This window comes from Limulus polyphemus, unplaced genomic scaffold, assembly GCF_000517525.1.
Source record: "Limulus polyphemus unplaced genomic scaffold, Limulus_polyphemus-2.1.2 Scaffold403, whole genome shotgun sequence".
Classification (NCBI taxonomy): Eukaryota; Metazoa; Arthropoda; class Merostomata; order Xiphosura; family Limulidae; genus Limulus; species Limulus polyphemus.
This window is the reverse complement of record NW_013666013.1, coordinates 554,464-568,147: the sequence shown is the minus strand read 5'-3', so window position 1 is coordinate 568,147 and position 13,684 is coordinate 554,464. Positions and strand designations below refer to the sequence as shown.

The window sequence follows — 13,684 nt, the reverse complement described above, 5'->3', positions numbered from 1 at the left end:
ACAAACTATGTTAAAAGTTAGTAGTATGAAATCTAGAAAGATTTTAAACGAGTACAAAGAGGTCACATTGTTGGTCAAATCAACCAAGCCTGTATTGAGAGAGTTAAGTGGTAAAGTACAAGAAAGGATAATAAATCAATTAAAATTAACTATATGTGAGACGGAAAAGACCTGAAATTACGATTTAACAAAAGTAAAATCTTTAAAATTATTCTACAAAAAATTGAAAGATATTTTTTTTTCTATTTCCTAATTTTAATTCTTTCATTGCATTATACACTGATGATAATACCTAAATGGTAGAGAAATATGAAAATAAAAAAAAAATTTACCTTAAAAACTTTTGATATCCTCTTTCGAGGTTCTAAAGATTATGCAAATGAAATATGAAAACTGTAAGACGAAGAAAAGTATTTTTGTACTTAAAATCAAAATCACCTTGCACTTGAACTATTTTAACAGTTTGAAATGCAAATGACTACTATAGATAAATAACATTTTTATTAGTAAGATGTAATTAGAATGTCATTCTCTGTGTACAAAATATTAGGTCATCAAGAAATTAATGTCACTATTTTTTAGAAGAAAAAACCCTAACAACTTGTATATCAAAACAAAATATTTATTAAATGAAATAGTCTCCATTCTTATCAATGATGCTTTTCCATCTTACAATCAGGTTGTAAATGCCCTGATTAAAGCAATCACTTGGCTTTGAAGCAAAAAACATGTCTATGTTCTCTTTAACACCTTCCACATTTGTATATATATTTACCCATTAAAATGGTGTTGCAGATAATGAAAAAGATGGTAACCTGATGGTGCCATATCTGGAAAATATGGCGGGTGGGGGGAGAACTTCCCAACCCAACTCCATAATCTAGTATTGTGTCAAATGTGCCTTCTTTAAGGAGTTTTCCCATATTCCTAAGATGTTTACGTATTGTTTCATGAGAGACATGCAATTTTAGGGCCATTTCACGAGTGTGTTGCCTAGGGTTAAACTCAACAAGCATCTTCAGAGCATCAATATCAATTCCAACATGTTGGCCTCTGCCATCACAGTTTTTAAGGCTAAAGTCACCTGAATAAAATTTGTTGAACCATCGTTGACACTTACGAATGTTCAAAACATTTCCATAAACTTCTTTGATATTCTTTGTGGCTACAGAGGCATTGTTTCCCTTCTTGTATTCAAACAGCATTACATGCCAAATGTGTGTCTCATTGTGTGCCATCTCTATAAAAAAATTAGAGCATACTAAACTTTACACATTATATAGGCTACAGTAACGTGATGTACATTTTTTGGGAGGTGGTGAATGAAAGTGTTCCAAAACGCGACATTAATTTCTTGACGACCTAATATTTAAAAAATTGATTTAAAATGTAAATTTGGAATACTAGGCAAGAAGTAACAAAGTCTCATTTTTGCTGTCCATTTTAGCTTGTAGCAGTTTCGGTAAAGTGAAGTTTTTTTAATGATAGATATACAGCCTCTACACATCCTAAAATACTATTGTAACTGTGTCAAGCAGAATAACTTCTGCTTGGCAATAAGTGTAGGATTTTGGACTACCAGCTAATTGCCCCATTAATAATTTACAGATTCATATATATAAAAAAATAAGTTGCCAAACATTTGTCTTCCATCTAGCAGTAGATAGCTTTACTACCTTTGCTATAACAAAGACATTGTAAGCAAGCTAGGTGCAATGTTTGATTACTTAATTAATAAGTAATAATTGGAAACACTAACTGCAATTAGTTGATCATTTTCATAACAGTCAATGTAAACAGAATTTTGATTAATTGATTTAGTTGTAATTTCAGTTAATCAGTTAGTTTATGTGACACTAATTGATCTGATTGCTGCTCATAGGTAATAAATTATATTTAAATTAATCACTCTAATTTTCACTTTTGTATGAGAAGGATACTGCCTCCTGTTCCTTTGGATCTCATTTGGCTGTTTTAACATAGGGAGGAAAGTTAGCATTTTTATAATTGAATTTAAGGAAATACTTATCTCTGTTTATACTCACTCCTAACATTTTTATAATTGAATTTAAGTAAATACTTATTTCTGTTTATACTCATTCCTCTCCTTTGCTCCACTTTCAAATTTTTGAATCTAATAGAATTATGACCTATGAGAGTGGATATAAACTATATTTAAACTAAGTATGTGCAAATTTACCACAGAGAAAGCTATTAATGAATGAATATTTGTAATCAGAAGATCCAGTGAATGAAAATCTATTTATGATCTCACTTGGTGTTAGGAGTTTAGCTTAGAATAACAAAAATGTTAGAGAAACGTTTTTCTTATTCAAAAATAATAATTATCTATTTCAAAATCATCTTAATCCTAAAAAAAAGTTATGTTTTCTCAAGTTAATGGGTTTTGGGTTCTGTTAGCTCTACCGTTCCTTGTCTGTTTTAAATCTGTAAGAAGAGAAGGTATAGGTGGAGGTTTTGCAAAAAACAAAATAGCTTAGTTAAAGGTGGGAGTTTTTCAGCCATTATATAATTTTAAGATATGAACAGTACTAATATTGCATTACATAAAAAGTTATATATATATGTATGGTTTTATTCTCACAATGTGGAACGTATGTTTGGAATTTGTTCGACTGAAATACGATGTATTCTGCTGTAGTTGTGTAGGAACAATGTTTGGATATTCATGAAAGTTCTTGTAAATCAAGTTTTTATGTATTTTGAGATTATATTCTCCTTTAAAAAATTTATCAGTTATGAAAGTGTTTACACGTATCCCATTATAGTTTGAATATATTGATTGATGTGAATGTGAGTAAAATGAATGTTTATATTAAATCTCATTATAGTTTGGTGTGATTTATTTTATTTTATTCTGTGGCCTGAAGATCCTGTAGACCAGTAAATGGATAAAAACAATTTTCCTTATGGTTTTTTCTTAGACAAAAGTTAAAGGGATAGAACATCTGATTGAGGTTGAGAATCCTAACCGAGCTGTTAAGAAAAAGCCTCTTAAGAGTGAGAGTTATGTTACAGAAGAAGCTCCTCAGCTTTCTCGGAGAGAAAGGTAAGAATTGTTTTTTGCTATTGTCTTGTATATCCTTTGGGTGTTTGACAGTCTGATTAGTTTTTACGAAACAGGGTTTCGAAGTTTTACTCTATGGGTCTCTTACCTTTATCGTTCATTACTCTTTGCATTTTACGTTTTGATATATCCAAATATAATGGATATTAATGAACATCCAAAATAATATGTGTGTGTGTGTGTGATTTGCAGGGAAGAACTCGTACAGAGCTGTCTGTATGCATCTACATATAGAAAATTAATGGGGCTTTGATGATTTGAGACATTGTCATGAAACAATAATATACTTTGAAAGGCTCATTTATACAGTACCTGAGGCAAAATAATGACAGAAACTGTACATATGTTGGATAAAATCAGTGAACTGGTAGATCACTTGGAACTCTGTGACCTTTTTTCTAGGTACGACATAAATGGGTGAAGTGTTCTGAATGTCTTGTCTGAGTCTAATGAAACTGAAAAAGGCTCCAGTTTGTAGCACTTGATTCACATACCTGCCAAATTTAAGAAAAAGTATTAAAAATGATGTATAAATTAAGTCTTTTTATTTTCTGTCAAGTGTGTGGAATTAATACAAATATGAAATATATATGTATTTGAAGAGTGTCTGAATCTACACTTGTAAACTGTAAGTTGTTCTAGTTGATAGCAAAGCATGTATCTGTGAGAATAAAAATAATTATTAAAAAATGTATAAAAACTGAAGAAGAATGATATATGTATATTTTAATGTTTCTAATTTTCTTTCCAATTAATGTGTTTTACATTTAACATACTTTCATAATGCAGCAAAAGAAGTCATTCTAAAAATAATAATGTATGTATATATTTGCAACACATTAAGTTTTAGTTTTTAGTACTGTGGAAGCAGTCACTCTAATGAATATAGATATGCATATATTTATGATAGTGAGAAAAAAATAGTTGGGTTAGCAGAAATTCATTTTGGGGCTAGTATAGCAAAAACAATTTCACACCCCTTAAGTAATATTTACACTTTCTTTTGTGAAGTTACAATTAGTTCTGTGATCTTTAGGGAAGAAATAGAACATCAGAAAGCTAAAGCTAACTATATGAAGCTACATGCTGCAGGAAAAACTCAAGAAGCTCAGTCAGACCTTGCTAGACTTGCCTTGATTCGGAAACAGCGAGAGGAAGCAGCAAAAAAGAGAGACGAAGCAAGGAAAGGTATGATCGATTGATAGAAGTGAATAAACTTTAAAGGTTTTTGTGAAAAAAATATATATATGCTTTGGTAAAAAAAATGCTTGAGTTAACTTTTAACTGAAGATTTCAGTAGCTAAAGTTTGTTAGTTTGCATTAAAAAAAGTGTAAATTTAGTATGAATACTGTACATTACCAGAATTGATGTATTCATTATACTCTTTGTAAAAGTTAGGTTACAAACTTCTTTTATTTCAACATCTCTTTGAATATTCAAAAAATGACATTTGTGAATCACTTGTAAGTTATTTTTAGATTTAATAGTAAACAGACCATGTTGCTGCAACTGATACAAAATAAATTTAAAATAGTTATGGAAGTTATATGTTACATAGGTTCATTTCTCTTTGTATTGGCAGACAACCTTTTCAAGTCTTGCCAAATGAACTCGAATTTGTAATGTATCGTCATTCATATGAATTCGGTCAGATTCAGTTGTAATGTTTGTTTTTTGTCATGTCTGTATTGAGGTTCGAAAGAGTTAACTTGTTTTTAGGTATTAATATTTGTAAACTTTAATGTTTTTTTTATCCTGAAAAGTTTATAAAATGTTTTATGCTCTAAAACATAGATGTAGGTAAAGCAGATGAATTTTGAAATTCTGAGTTGTGTAGAACAACTAGTCTTTGTGGAGATTAGGTTTATTAGCTCTTACTTCAGTGTATCAGGACCATGGGTTTTATCACTGAGTAGAACCTTAAACTCTGTGGGAGTTATATATGCTTGGACAGGTATATTTAAAGTAGACAGGCTACTTTTTTCTTTTTTGCAAAACTTATCATTTCAAAATACAAACACAGTATCTCCAGTGGCACTAAAATTCATATTTCTTGAAGTCTTTAGAATTGTCCAAATATTCCTGAACTAAACATGAATAAATTCTGTTGGCATTTGTCTTTGGATGTCAGTCTGATGATAATGTCAACATTGATCTGATGTAAGTAACTGTGTGTTCATTGGAAATTTGCACTCCCCATACAATGAGACACTAGAAACTTTGAAGTGTATTATTCAAAAATAATTTATTATATGTTCTGCAAATATTTAGACAATGAATTACTACGAATATCTGAAATCTTCGTTAAAACAATATTGGGTAGAAGTCGTTAAAAGAATAATCAACACATCCAAAAAACAAAAATGTCAAAGAAACAAAAAGCATAAAAATCTCAAAGATGAAAACAACTTCACCTTTGTCATCACTACAGTTCCTTATTTCAAACACGGCAAAAACCTAATTGGGTTATCAAAACAACTCATGAAGAAACACAATGTCACTATAAATACCTTAATCTATGAACTAAAATTAAGAACCTTGTTACTAACAATTACCCCACTGAGAATAAACACAATGGAATCATCTACAAAATCAAGTGCAGCTCTTGTAAACATTTTTATATTGGAAAAACTGGGAGAGAAATGAATATCAGTCTTAGGGAACATCTTAAAGAACCCTTGAATGTTGCCCGGCATGGCCAGATGGTTAGGGCACTCAACTCACAATTTAAGGGTTACAGGTTTGAGTCCCCGTTACACCAAACATACTCGCTCTTTCAGCCGTAGGGGCATTATCATGTGACGGTCAATCCCACTATCCCAGGAGTTGGCGGTGGGTGGTGATGACTAGCTGCCTTCCCTCTAGTCTTACACTGTTAAATTAGGGATGGCTAGCAAAGATAGCCCTCGTGTAGCTTTGTGCGAAATTCAAAACAAACAAACCCTCACATGTGTTTGAACATCTCAGAGAAACCAAACAACACTTAAAATAATGTAGAAATCATCTGAAGAGAACCAGACATTGACAGAAGAAAAATAGCTGAAGAATTATTATTAAAGTCATTAGAGCCAATGCTAAATAAATATCCAGAAAACCTTCTTTATCTATATTAATATCTTATTCACTGCATTTTACTAAAATCCTAATTTAATGCCACTTACAAACCTTCTCCTCACCCTCGCGAGTCTGTAACATTCTTTAAAATTCAGTGTTTTATTGAACGTAACTGTTACCTGATGATGACCTGATACTGTGGGTCGAAGCGTTGTAGTAATTAAAATTAGAATTTGCTTACTGTAAAAGTTGCTGTTATTGCATTTTTGAATTAGTTTGTAATAAGTATCTAGTTATAAAAATATATACTAGTTAATAATTATATTTGTGTAATCATATAGACTACTAACCATGACAACAATTGATACTCGAACACAAGTTAATAATTAGATTTATGTGATCATATAGACTACTAACCATGACAACAATTGATAACCGATCACTAGTTAATAATTATATTTATGTGATCATATAGACTACTAACCATGACAACAATTGATACCCGGTCACTAGTTAATAATTAGATTTACATGATCATACAGACTACTAACCATGACAACAATTGATACCCGATCACAAGTTAATAATTAGATTTATGTGATCATATAGACTACTAACCATGACAACAATTGATACCCGATCACTAGTTAATAATTAGATTTACATGATCATACAGACTACTAACCATGACAACAGTTGATTCCCGATCACCACAGATTTACCTTAAGTAGTTTAGTATGGCTAAACTTATAACACTATTTGGTCACAGGTATTTAGAATTTTTTGAGTGATTTATGTCACTTTAAGCCTAATTCTTATTTTTTCGGTATCTCATATGGTAGTTAATAGTGTGTCATATTTATTATTGTTATTCCTTTGATGATAAATAAAAGAAAAATCTGTTTTAAAAAATTCAGTTAACTCTTTTTTTTTTCCTGGTTGTGTGCATCAAGATGTATGCTGTCTAAAGACAGAGAAATAATACTTTAAATGTACTGAAGTAATTTTGTGTTGTTTTAACTTATTTATATTTTCTCTTCATTGTACAAGACTTTGTATTGACTCTTTAATTGAGACTTCAGCTCAGTGATTTATTTATATTATGATATATTTCATATTAACCCATTGAGATATTTTATCACACTGAGATTAGGATAGCATGTAATTTCTGAGATTAGGATAGCAAGCAGTTTATGGTGTTAGAATAATAGGCAGTTTATGGTGTTAGAACAAGCATCGTATGATGTTAGAGAAGCCATCAATATAATGAGAAAAATCATCCGAGTAGGAGATTCACGTGCTTATTAAGACAGATGCAAACACCAGTGTTTTTGTTTTATGTTTTAGAAGTATATTTAACTAATATATTTTTCATTTTGTAGTAAAAGAATCCACAAAGGCAGGAAAATAAGACGTTCTGGGAAACAAATCTTGATTTACGGAATAATTTGCATTGAAGCTGTCTGAAAAAACAACAACATTGTTTAATCACGTACAGTTGTAATATTTCTTTGATGACAAATACAAGGTGTACGATGTGGTTTCATAAACAAAATGGTATATGGACTTGGAGAAGAAAATTTATACATGTATAACAACCTTTTTACGGTACCATGTGGCAAACTACAGAAAGATATTTATGTTTGATAGCATAGAGATTAAAAGTGTTCTTAATTTTTTATTGTGAACACATCACATCTATTTCTAAGTATTTTAAGTATCTTCCTTATGAAAAATTTGAAGTTATGTCAGTATCATATAATACATTAACAATTCCATTTTTGAGAAGGTGTTTAACATTTAAATTTAGAGGATTCCAAGCAGTATTTTATAATATCTTAAATGTTGATTTTGAATTTAATCATGAAAAGATTCATGATATAATCAAATTTTGATGAAAGCAGAACTATAATTATAGTTTATATATTCTCTCTTTTTTTTATTTATTGTATGGTTTTGGGCAAATAAAATTTATTAATTTTGTAATGATTTTTTAAAAATAAAACAAACAATAAATTGAATTGTAGAAGGATTGTTGTAAAATGTGCTAAATTTTGGACTTTGAAAGATATGAATTCTGTAATTTTTGGGTTATTTGTATAATTCAGAATATTCGTGGCATGGTTCATAAAAAGTCAATTCTGCAAGTAATGAAGTTATGTATCAATGTAAACAAAAACAAAAATCATTGGACAAAATAAACAGTACTACTTTATCTGTAACTAGTTATATATCATAATTATTACAATTCCTTGTTTGATGAAATGTTGCTCTTGGAAGAACACTTGTAAAAGGAAACTGTTTATAGCAGTGTTTCAAAATCTGGCATGTATTTTGGTCTACATTTGAAACTGAAATAAGGTGTATTGAGGATGAATATAGTTATGATTACAATTTTTTCAAAGTGAGAAATTGGAATGCATTAGTTGCTACACTCGCTAATTTGTAGAACTTCCTGTTACAGTTGGCTCACAGTGCAAAGAATTTAGCACTTGAGCTGTATTTACAGTGGTAAAAATTTAGTATTATGGTGATGAATTTGTCACTGAAAGTCTTAAAATTTTAAATGCATTTTTATATCACATAAGAATTTGAGAAACATTTTTCTTCCATTGAATTTGTGAGTGTCAGCATATGGAGCCATGTTCTGTAGAATGTTTTATAAATTTTTTTCAAGTTGTACTTTCATTGTATATTTGTTGAACAAACATTACAGTAAGTTTCTGGAAACTTGCTATTTTATATTTTGAAAGAAACTAAAGAATGTCGCCATATTTGATATATCAAATTATTATTGAGTGGTATTTTAAGAAAAAGTGTATGGTATTGGTACTTGCTACTAGTAAATTTTATTGAGTCTCATCTGATAAATGATTTTAAAAATATATAAATAAATAAGCAAAACTGTGTAAAACCTAGAATTAATAAATATTTCACATTTGCATATTTACCTTCTTTGAAGAAGTTGTGATGATGGCTGTGCGTATTTTTGTTATCATGCCCTACAACCTTGTATAAAAAAAAATGATAGAAGTGTTTCTAAAATAAACTTCAAAATGCCTGTCTTTTCTGTAGTTGTGTCAATATTGCTACAAATGTAATTTTTATTCCATTGTTTTGAAATCAATGAAAGTAATAACATTGAGGGTAAAGTAACAAAAGGAGGCCCATATACTTGACAATCTACCTTTCTTATATTACTAGTTATGTACAAGTAGTTATATCTTGGGTTCATTCATCATCATCATTAGTTTTGTTTAATTCTACTGGTACATGGAAATGAGGAAAGGTGAAGAATGTGAGACAAATAACCATGACCCTTATGTATAAATTCCTTTAATTTGAAAGCTCTGAATTGATTCTTCAAACTTGATATTTGAGTACTAAAATATACATAGTGTTTATGGTATTTTAAAGTGTGTAGTCATGAAATGTTGGATTGTTCAAGTTGTTATTGACAGAAAAATCATAAACAAATTGATTACACTAACACTGACCACTAAGTTACACAGTGCAAGCAGTCTGTTGTGTACCACCAGACCAGTAACCATATCTGGTTTGGGTTAAATCAGTTTCCAAGAGGATTTGTCACAGTATTCACCACTTGTTGAATATCTTCATAAGGTCAGTACCAATAACCTTGTTTATTTTGCTGCTTGGAAAGAAACTCTCATTGTGAGTTGGCTGGCATCTGCTGAACCAATTTCCCTATCATTTATGCTACTCATCAAAGTATGGGTAGTTCCTATGCCAGTTCCCCACCAGCTCACAAATAAAACTGATGGTTTTACTCTTTCCATCTTGGATGATGTCCTAGCAGTTGTATATACCCCATGAGCAGCCCTCGATAGCCCTGATCATTCACTGGAAACTCGTGTGGTTGAGATCAGTGCCAGGATGTGTGGGTGGCTAGTTAACCCTTGGTACAAGTCTACTTAAACAAAATGGTGGTGCTTGAATAGATTTGTCCATCTGAGTATAACCACTACAGCTTTCATTGCAGGCTTTTACCTCTCCAATAATTGGCACAAAGTTACCACTTCACATTGTATTGTGATGGAAACTGTCTCAGTTAATTTGAGGATGTATCTTGCATGCATGCGTTGCCTCATGAGTTCACTGGGAAGACCTTCAATCAGTGTATTCACAAGTATGTTCTCCAAACCTGTGGATGGCACTGTAGGATAGGCCTTCCCATGCAGTCAACTGTGATCAACCATTATATGCAGCAAGACCCTTGGTGCTGGTCCTTTCTTAAGCATTGAATGTGGCCTGATGGATACCTCAAACCTTCATTGGGTTGAATCAGCGAGGGAACTCTTAGATGAAAGCATCACAGTTCTCTTACTACTTCTAGTCCAAGTGTCTGATGGCATCAAAGATTTTGAACTCAGAATCAGATGTTGGACAGCTTGTTCCCGAGTTATTCATTCCAGGCAGTTATCTGCCTGAAACACTTCAGACTTTCTTTGCTTAAGGTATTTAAAGGGATACATTAATTGTTTTAAGTTTTTGTTTTTCTTGTTCCTCAATGTTGAAAAGGATATTGAATATGTTGCACTGTTAAAGGGTTTTTTAATTTTGTATTCTTGTAATTATGTGTAACTTGTCAGACTATTCCTTCCTCAAGGGGTTAGGCACTCTTTGTTAAAGGTCTGCGTTTAATGAATTTTTCTTTAAGGTGATGTGTAGTCTGCTAGACTACCTTCTACTAAAGGGGGGTAGGTGAGTTCCACATTTTTATTTTTGTAAAGCTGCTTTTGCTTTTCTGTTTGTTAGTATTGTTAACAAGTGGTTTTACTGGAAACAAAGTGAGTTGTGCTGTTGCTTGAGCAACACAAACTTAAAATTAGATTTGTTTTCTTTTTTGTTTGTTTGTTCTGGTTTTAGTGATGGTTGGGTAAGACTGGATGTAAAACGGTGAGAAGGTATGGTACAGGACAGTACTATGCACCTACTACTCCCTTAGTTAAGAGGTATTTTCAAAATTATGTTTTTCAGAGTTGTCAGTTTCAATGCCAAGATTGCTCAAGTAACATTTTAATTTTCGCTGTTTTGAAAGCATACAAAATATGGTTTCAAATTTAGCAAAAAAGACAGCACCTGACATCCAGAGATAATATTATTTTTCCTGTCAATGAACCCGATAAGTTCGAGGGCAGCTACGCCCTTGAGCTTGAATCTTAGTGGACACGTATCTTGAATGTGAGATGTATTTCATGTGCAAACATAGTTTTGTTTGTTTATTTTATTTTGGTATTGAAAGCAAGGTTTGCTCCTGATAGACAAAATTATAGATTTTCAAGTGTTCTAGGAATCTTGTAAGTATAACGCATAAACTCATAGAAAGCTTTTAATAACTTTAATTTTCAGTAACTTTTGTAGCTCTCAATGTACTTTCACTTAACTTTCGTTTTGGATTGTTGTAACCTTTAATGTAATTTTTGAGACTTTGTCCATTAATGGCAACGTTATGAATTAACGTTTAAAATGAGCACGAGCTTTGTTGTTACTTTAGTTTTGAGCTTCGATTATTGCTATTGTAGCTTAGTTAAATAAAATTTAAGCAGTTTTTTCTATTGTTGTCACTAGAGTTGTGATTTTGGTTTAGCTTTGTGTAGAAGTAACTTTAAGCTGCAGCGTCTTTTTTATTTTATTTTTATTTCTAATTTAAGATTTTAATTCGATATACAGGAGTACACACTTAGTTGATATGAGCTTTTAAATAGTCTCCATATCGCTCTAACCATTTGCTGCATTGTTTTGTTTTTGTACTGAGTAAACATTTTTGTAATTTGTGCCTTTTTTCCTCCCTTTCTATTTTTGCACAACGAACTGGGTTCGAATTTGAGGGGAAGCACACTTTATTACTCGCTATTATTAAGAACTTCGGTTAGTGGGCCATAACTGACTTAATCTGGAAAATACCACACATCTCGTGGTTTATTTGTTTATGGTTGACTGATTGTCTTTTAAGCTTTTCCTTGGGGGTAACCATTTTCATGCATGAAAATCCCAGATATTTTTCTTAATTCACAGCTTAAATTGTTGGGGTACACATATCAAGTGCGATTTGAATCTTAAACTTCAATTCAACATATTGTTATGACTGCATTGGTTTTCTAATAAATACAAATGTCAAATCCATTTGATTTCCTAATGATGCAAACATTCAAAAACTTTGTGGAAACATTCTCATAATCTCCGGTGGTGAAGTAGATGTTGTTTCTCTAAGTCATAATTGAAACCACAAAAACATCATGCCTAATCCAATGTACAGGACTGCGTATGGAAATACTGAAAGCCTTCCTCTTGTGGTACAGGATGTCACTATGTGTTTTATACTCCTTACGACGTTTAAGCTCATAAAGCAATGCATTAGTCAGCAAATAAGCAACATGTTACATTGTAGCAAAAAAATAAAATTGTAATTCTATGGTTAATAATGGGGCATTAAACATCGCTCAAAATTCGTTTTATAATGACCACTTCTTCCACTATCACCTATAACCATGGCATCTTTCTTACTTGGATCATCTTACCATACAACACCTCTGAAAACACATCCCATTTTCTTCAATTCTTGAATAAATTATATCATAAAACTAAACTGACTTGCTTTGACACAAAATATGTATACCCAAATTCCTCGAGAAAAGCATTCAAACAAATTATTGAAACTATCATCAAAGTCCCTGAACGAATAATTTCACAACTTTTTTCTAAGTTAGTGACATTGCTTGATCTTGCACAAAGTGTGTAGATATAAAAGACTGTTTAGTGTAGATGTTATTGATTAATTTATTTTATGATTGTTTAGTTTTGTTCATAACAAGAGAGTTAGAAGCAGTTATTTTAAAGTAAATGTTATGACAAGTTTAGTTACGTAAATTGGTAAAAGTCGTATGTTGTGTTTATAACTACTGATATTGAGATTATAGAATGTCGCGTAAAATTTAATGATGCCGAGGATATAGCGAGCAGACGATTAAGTAACAAACATATAGAGTGTGAGATGAGCGGGAAAAATATACACAATAAACGATAATAGAAGAGAGAGTAAAGTCAGGGGGAAGTAGTTCGGGCAAAGTAAAGTTAACTACCACAGAAGTGAAAGGCTTAACGGTTAAACAGTTGTTAAAAACGATAAGAAGGATAGTTTGTCTCGTGAAAGGGTGTTCTAAAGTAACTGGACAAACCTGAGTGCATTTTGACAAAAGGCAGACGATATTTGAAGTACGAAGAGCAGTATACAACTGTTAGAAATAGAGAAAAGTAGTTTGGCTTGTTATCTGAAATTCTAAAGCAATTGAATAGGTCTAAGTGGACTTTTGACAACAAGAAGAGAACTATATAGTGTTTATAATATACCTACGATCTCTGTTGTGTAAGAAATTTCTGTAAATATGTTTAACTTGTTCAAATATATGTATTATTTTGGAAATAAGTGGAGTGAGTGCTGTTCGTGTATTTTTGAATTTATCGCCAACAAATCATAGACACCTACTGTAAAAAAAAAAATTTTAGCCCAAAACCCATAT

The 13,684-nt window shown here is 31.4% G+C and overlaps 1 protein-coding gene across 1 annotated transcript in view; it reads left to right on the top strand.

Annotated features, from left to right (window-relative positions):
* LOC106458008 (28 kDa heat- and acid-stable phosphoprotein-like) overlaps positions 1–9,208 on the top strand; it is a 17,254-nt gene extending 8,046 nt beyond the window's left edge. Inside the window, exons 4-6 of the mRNA XM_013917458.2 lie at positions 2,946–3,070; positions 4,125–4,276; positions 7,526–9,208. Of these exons, the coding sequence (XP_013772912.1) occupies positions 2,946–3,070; positions 4,125–4,276; positions 7,526–7,554 (306 nt within the window). The 3' untranslated portion in view covers positions 7,555–9,208. The remainder of the gene's footprint in view (positions 1–2,945; positions 3,071–4,124; positions 4,277–7,525) is intronic.
* The last annotated feature ends 4,476 nt before the right edge of the window (positions 9,209–13,684 follow it).